Raw genomic sequence first — 7,738 nt, 5'->3', positions numbered from 1 at the left:
TATTGTGTATGACTGTATTAGTCCGCTAATACAGCTTAATAATTTTATCTGCCAGCATTTTCTCGCCCTGACTTAGTCATTGTATCCTGTCTTTGCAGATTTTTTGTATTTTACAACTTTTAACCATATTTTCCCTTATTTATTTTAATATTGTAATTTTTTAAAACATTTTNTGGTACTTTTTACGATAGTATAGTAAGGTGGGGGAAGATGGGACATATGTTTATTCTCTTTTCTTGTCTTATTTAGTAGAAAACAAAGAAAATTCAAAGAATTATAAAACTGTGTCCTAACGACTCCCATAAACCGTTGTTAGTTGTTTAAAACACGATCAGAATATTTAAATATTATGTGATAAAGGTGTCCCATCTTCCCCCGCCACCTTACTATATACCGTCCCTGTAGTATATCGTTATAGTACAATGCTATATATCGTTATAATCTTTCTGTAATCCTTTACTTCTGGATTAATACAATGTATGTTCTTACAGCTACAAGCAGACTGGCATCTCTAAACAAACGCGGCAAAGACAACTTATTATAATCACACGTGCGCATGCTGGTGCTGATTTTCTGTCAAGTGGTTTTGTACACAATTGTCGTCTCTGATTTTAGGTCAGTAGAACAATTCTTTCAGTTTAAAAACACAACGAGAACTTTTATTCGTTATACAAGTGCACGATAATGTAATACACATAGAAACTGAAGCGGTGGTACAATAAGACTTGGTGAAAAAACTTAGTAGGGTGGGGAAGACAGGAGACATTTAGCACATAATATCCAAATGTCCTGATCGTGTTTTAAACAATTAACAACGATCTATATGGGAGTCGCGAGGATACGGTTTTATAATAATTCGAATGTTCCTTGTTTACTACCAAATAGGACAAGAAATGGAATGAAAAGGTGTTCCATCTTCCCCACCCTACCATATATTAGGTATTTTATGATAATCAAACTTTTTAGTTTTTCTAAACCAATTTTGACACAATATTTTGTATGCACCACGTATGCCTATATACTGTCAAATATGACTTGGTATAGGCCTACTAAAAACTTTTTGTTATACTATAATTTTATTCATAAATATTTATCACTTTGTAATTTAAACTTTATTATTTATTTTTTTAAATATAAAACAAACACCAAGTATTATCTGCAATCGAAAAAAGTTGTATACAAAAGAAAACAAAAGCAAACAAGTACAAACAAAAATCAACTACGGCTAACTCAATACGAAGTACCATACGAACGAAGACTGCCTGGCCGTTCACGTTCAAATACATCATCGCTTATGTAACTACTTACAGACTGAACGTGTTGTTTAAATGTATCATTGTCTGGAATTTCAGGGTCGTCGTCCATTTTGACCCAGGGCCTGGAATGTAGTATTGTGGAGTAAGACGGGACACCGTTAGCTCATATTATCCAAATACCCTGATCGTGTTTTAAACAATTAACAACAGTCCATGGGAGTCGTTAGAAAACGGGTTTTAATTCCTTTAACGTTATTTGTTAACTACCAAATGGCATAGGAAAAAAGAATAAAAAGGTGTCCCATCTTTCCCACCTATATAAAGATGTATACGAAATAAAGCGAGGTATATAAGAGTAGAATGTTAATCTTCTATTACTTTGCATAAGCGAATTAATGTTGCAGAAAATACTTAAACACTATATATGTGCTTTAGGGGGCTATGTTCCCCTATTCTACTATAAACATACATTTTTTGGTTGCTAAGTGCTGACAATTTTTTTATGATACGGTATGCGGTTGCAGAGAATTTATTGTCTATTTATGTTGAATTAATTATATATATATGGTTGGTACTGTTGGGTAAGATAGGACACCTTTAGCTCATAATATCTAAACATCCTGATCGTGTTTTAAATAATTAACAGCGGTCTATGGGAGTCGTGGGGATATGGTTTTATAATTCTTTAAATGTTCTTTGTTTACTATACTAAATGGGACGAGAAAATTAAATGAATAGGTGTCCAAACTCCCCCACCCTACTATACTGCGAAAAAGCCGATGTACATTGCAAAACCGATACCACTTACCCTCTGTACACCATCCATAAAGTAAACAGAACAACTTTAATCGCTAGCGCCACCCCAAGGCCGATCATTGCAGCAGTCCATGATGACATTGAGTCGTCAGTTTCTTCAGTGGCTGTACTGTTGTCTGGAAGATCACAAACAGTGCTTGATTAAGTTACAGGAAAAAAGACAGTAAGAAATAGGGGTATACAGATAGGGGCCTTATTTAGGGAAAAAGCGTTATAGGTGAATGCTCGCCAACGAAAATGAAACGAATAAATACGGTATGCACCATGTGTGTAACAGTCAGTGCATCTTATATATAACACGTCGTTTATGTGTTAGTTTAGCAGTAGAAATTCTTGATAAAAACACATGTTACACTGTAGGCGTAAGGGGAAGAACATTGAACGAATAAACAAATGAATAACTTACTATAAATACAACATGTGCTATGTGTGTAACTGTCAGTGTATCTTATATATAACACGTCTTTTATGTAACAGTTTATCGGGTGAAAATGAGGCTAAAAAATATGTGTTATACTAAAAAAAACACATTTCTAATAATGTACAAAGGCGCGACACAAACTGACCGATAGTAGGGTGGGGGGAAATGGGACACCTTTTCATATTATTTTTTCGTTCCATTTGGTAGTGAACAAAGAACAATTAAAAAATTATAAAACTGTATCCTCACTACTCTCATGTACCGTTTTTAATTGTTTAAAACATGATCAGGATATTTGTGCTAAAGGTGTCCCATCTTCCCGCACAGTACTATATTTCCCACATTACGTACTTATGCATTCCGGCATCTGGTTTGACCACGAACCATCCGTAGTGCAAGTCGTATTTGCTTTTCCTACGAGAATAAACCCTTCAACACATGAGAACTCTACCGTCGAACCCTCGTCAAACTTCTTGTTCTCTTCCACGTATGGAATGCCAGGGTTCATACACCCTGTTTCTAAAAAAATATGAATTCGTTAGGTGCTTGTTTAAAAGTTATTATAAATCCGTGAGATGCTTGTTTGGAAGGTATTATAAATTTGTTACAGGTTTTTCTGGAAATTGTGGAAAGTCATTATAAATTTTCTGAATGAAAACCAAAAGAGTTTAACTTTAAACAGTCATACAGAAAAAAAAGTTTTAGCAGGTAAAGGTGTATACTAGGCTGGAGGGAGATAGGACACTTTTTATTTCATTTTCTCGTCAATTTTGGTAGTAAACAAAGAGCATTTAAACAACTTTAAAATCGTATCTTCACGACTCCCATACATAGACCGTTGTTAATTTAAAGCACGATCAGAATACTTGGATATTATGTCCTAAATGTGTGCCGTCTTACCCCACCATACTATGTTTAAGTTAAAATATTCCCGACCGAAAGCAAGTACGATAAAGTATATTAATGTGATGCTGCTGCTTTTGAGCCGAAAGCTATTAGCGTAAGCTGTTATGTGTTAAATGTATAAATTTCTATATAACTTTAATATAGACCCGCTTGTGCGCTACGCTTTTTTTCATGTAAATAACCTATATGATATAAAATGCTTTAGCCTTTTTTAGCTGGTGCATGAAGAAAGCAGTTCTGCAGCATTGCATACACCTGTTTCGCAATGTACACCTCGGTATTTTCTCGTGCAAGCACAAGTGTAGCCGTTGTAGTCCGAGATAGTGACGTCATCCTCAGTGACGTCATTAGCAATGTCGTGACACGTGCCACCGTTGGTGCATGGCGACGATAGGCAAGGGGGGAAATCGGCTTGAAGTGATTTAGTCATTATGTTAGCAATATGTTACTATAATATATGCCTATATTAACATATACGTTTTAAACAAAGTGTAAACTGATTTTTAAAGTAACGTATAGGAGGAACATATACTGTTGTAAACGTATGGGGTAAACGTAACTTACCTATTTCACAGTTGATGCCTTTGTAGTGTTGTGCGCATTCACACACATAGTTAAATGGAGGAATCATTGAACATGTAGCTTCGTTTTGACAAGGGTTGCTAACACATGGTGAGTCCATTTCTGATATATAACAGCACAATTAAAAAAATCCTACAAAAAAACACCCAAAAAGTAATCTACTTGGTAACTCGTAAGCTGGCACGAGGTGTATGAAGCAGAACAGTCGTGTTTAATGACAATGGTTTTCTAGCCAGCACGCGAGGATAGACCAAATTACTTTCATTTCGTTCGGTCATTTATTCATGATATAGTAGGGTGGGGGAAAGTGGGACGCCTTTCCAATATATTTTCTCTTCCCATTTGGTGGAAAACACAAAGTTTCATACGTCGTAAACTGTTAGCGGACACGCGGTGTGAAACAAAACACATAAAACGAGTGTCACTGCCCCGCCACGCGAAGGTAAATGAATTGAATTTATTCAATCTTTGAATAGTTTTTTTCCGACATACAACGTTTAGATGTTATCAGTCAGCATGAATTATTTGTTTACAAGACGGAAGAAGCTTATTTATACTATATAGTAGGGTAGGAGAAGGTAGGGCACTTTTTCGTTAGAAATTTTAAATAATTATAAAACAGTATGCTCACGACTTTCATAGACCGTTGTTAATTGTTTAAAACACGATCAGGATATTTTGATATTATGTGCTAAATGTGTCCCATTTTCCCCACCCTTCTGGTGTATATATATAAAACAAATACTCACCATTCTCACAGTTATCACCGTTAAAGGAGATTGCGCATTCACAAGCGTATAAGTCAAGTTCAGAGCTCTGTCTGCAAGATCCACCGTTCTGGCAAGGGTCTGATTCACATTCGTTAATGTCTATTTCACAAACGTCGCCCTCCGCTCTAAAAGTAGGGTTATTTATTATTTGTTCTATTTATATAGGGTGGGGAAGACGGGACACCTTTAGCACATAATAATTAAATATACCCTGATCGTGTTTTAAACAATTCATAACGGTCTATGGGTGTCGTGAGGATACGGTTTTATAATTCTTTAAATGTTCTTTGTTTACTACCAAATGAGATGAGAAAATAGAAAGAAAATGTGTCCCATTTTGCCCACTTTACTACATGCTAATATAAATATATGTGGTATATTCATGCTTTTAATTTTTATCAATACACTAAATAGGCTTTAGGTCAAGATGTCACACACTGCTTACCCCGGAAAACACTCGCAAACCCTCCTTATTCTATCTTCACTGCGCCCACAATCACCATGTATACAAGGGTCAGGGTCGCACGGATTGTAATCCTCGTTTACTGAAAAAAAAACGGTGATTTCTAATTATTCTGTAATGCATAGTGCTGTGGGGTAAGATGAAATACCTTTAGCACATAATATCCTAGAACCCCGATCGTGTTTTGAACTTTTAACAACGGTCTATGGGAGTCTTATAATTCTTTGAATGCTCTTTGTTTACTACTAAAGGGGACGAAAAAACATATTAAAAATATCCCCCATCCCCACCCTAATAGACCTGTCAAAAAACGTGTCGATTATTTTAAGATTTTTTTAAACTAAAACGTAACAGGTTCATTACATATATTGTATTTGCTAATTTTAGTCTATTCCTTACTTGAATACGAAGCCTGAAACCCTCTATAATTTACAGAATCGTCGCTGGCGAAATGAATTGTAAGTGAGCCGAACCCCATAATTGCTTCTTCTGGCTTAGAATACCTGAAACAGTTTATGTGATTTAACACTTTGTGTACTACCAATATGTGTATTAACAGTAATATATATATAAAATATATATATATTCACAGAATTTGCATTGATACCCCTTTAAATAGAAAATATAGTAGGGTGGGGAAAGATGGGACGCCTATTCATTCTATTTTCTCCTCCCATTTGGTGGTAAACAAAGAACATTCAACGAATTATTAAACCGTATCCTCACGACTTCTACAAACCGTTGTTAATTGTTTGAAACATGGTCAGGACATTTGGATATTATGTGCTAAAGGTGTCCCATCTTCCCCCACCTTACTATATTACGTATTTAAAACTTACACTTTTAAAGCATACTCCAGGTAAGTGTTCGCCTTTCCCATCTTACCACCTACTACCATATGTAAACTGTGTATGGGCTTTTGTAATCGTTTTAAACACTATAGTGTTATAGTTTATATGATAAAGTATTATATTTTTTGGCGTTGTTAATTTTAAAATTAGTGTGATTACAGTCGTTGGTAACTTTTTAATTCAACTTTGGTATAAACATTTAGTTTGAAATGTCTGTATAAAACTGAATCATCCATCGCAATTAGTTCATGTCGCGCAATCTTTATCGGTTCGCAAAAACGTTTTATGTCCGCCAACAGCTGATAGGCAAACTAACGAACTTTGATAAGAGTATAAAGAAAGAAACAAAAACGTAAACAGCGTTTTCCAATTTTTCACTTGCGCATTTCGCGCCGAATTGCATTTCTGACTTGTTTTTTTTGCTAGCAGCTACAGGTTTTACTACCTTAATGTTAGAAATGTACTTTTTTTATTTAAACAGCAGGTATTTTTTAAATTATTTAACGGTTTATTTTAGCAAGTAACGTTTGCAGTTGTTTTGGACTTGTACATAGACAGTTTATGCACCGGTTTAAACAGTTTTACAGGCTTGCAGTATCTGTTAACATGTGACAGTATCAAAAAAATGGGTTGCATAGTTTGCTTAACTGTGACAGGGCTGGTAAATTGTGACATTCTAAAACACACAGGATAAGGTGGGACAGTTTAAAATCATTGTTGATTTTGATTATTAATTGCACGTATACATCACTAATTAATACTGTACGCTTCGAAAATGTTTGAAAATAGTGTTCTATTGCTATAGCATTTTGAGCGTGACAAATTTAGGTTTGTCTATTTTAGGTCTATATCTACACTTGTTAGGTGTTTATTGTTTTTCGTGCATATATTTGTTTTACAAACTCTTAGTACAGATGCAACTTGTATATTGTTTTAATTCTTAAGTAGTACGATGGGGAAATGGGACTCCTTTTCGTCCTATATTTTCGTTCCATTTGTTAGTAAACAAAGAACATTCAATGAATTATAAAACGCTATTCTTGCGACTCCCATATACCGTTGTTGATTGTTCAAAAAACGATCAGGATTTTTGGAAAATATGTGTTAAAGATGTCCATCTCAACCATGGCCTACTCAATACACGGCCTAGGAATACACCGAAACTGGTCAGAAAATAAGAGGCCTATTGACGCGAATAATGCCCATTATAATACATTGTTACGTCATGGTTTTATGAATGGATTTCCTTCATTTTGAATGCAGTTTGCAGTTGTTGGTAGGTTCAATACCAGTTCTAGGTTGTTTTAACTTACAGTTTATCACAGAACGTGTCGCCGGGATATTTTCTTGTTTAGTTAAAATCATACCAGACATATAAAGCAGCGCAAAAGGTTTATTAGTATATAAATATCAGTTTATTAAGCATACAGAGAGACGAGCAATCTGATTTAGTTTACCAACACAGAAAACCTACGTTTTGATTATATTTAATTTAGTAGACAGGCATTTGGCAAGTTTTATAATGCAGCACACCTTTATAATTTTATTTAGATTGAATTGTAAGCCACCAGAATTATTAAGCAAGCTATTTAAGCATGGTCAATAGGTGTACCGTAGTTGGATAAAAATATTTGGATAAGGGTACCATCTGTGCATGTTATGATCATGAAGAA

General features: G+C 34.9%; 1 protein-coding gene across 2 annotated transcripts in view; it reads right to left on the bottom strand.

Moving 5' to 3' along the window:
* Window positions 1-637: 637 nt before the first annotated feature.
* The window catches only part of LOC108949521 (fibropellin-3-like), a 10,039-nt gene continuing 2,938 nt past the window's right edge, over window positions 638-7,738 (bottom strand). Inside the window, exons 4-11 of one of the 2 annotated variants that reach the window (XM_018812038.2) lie at window positions 5,614-5,717; window positions 5,197-5,296; window positions 4,731-4,876; window positions 3,964-4,083; window positions 3,655-3,810; window positions 2,845-3,012; window positions 2,065-2,188; window positions 638-1,378 (exon numbers count right to left, since the gene is read on the bottom strand). In XM_018812038.2, coding sequence (XP_018667583.1) covers window positions 1,231-1,378; window positions 2,065-2,188; window positions 2,845-3,012; window positions 3,655-3,810; window positions 3,964-4,083; window positions 4,731-4,876; window positions 5,197-5,296; window positions 5,614-5,717 — 1,066 coding nt within the window. In that variant the 3' untranslated portion in view covers window positions 638-1,230. The remainder of the gene's footprint in view (window positions 1,379-2,064; window positions 2,189-2,844; window positions 3,013-3,654; window positions 3,811-3,963; window positions 4,084-4,730; window positions 4,877-5,196; window positions 5,297-5,613; window positions 5,718-7,738) is intronic. The other variant, XM_018812042.2, reaches the window with a different exon arrangement.

Source organism: Ciona intestinalis, chromosome 1, assembly GCF_000224145.3.
Source record: "Ciona intestinalis chromosome 1, KH, whole genome shotgun sequence".
Classification (NCBI taxonomy): Eukaryota; Metazoa; Chordata; class Ascidiacea; order Phlebobranchia; family Cionidae; genus Ciona; species Ciona intestinalis.
This window is presented reverse-complemented; position numbering and strand designations above follow the sequence as displayed.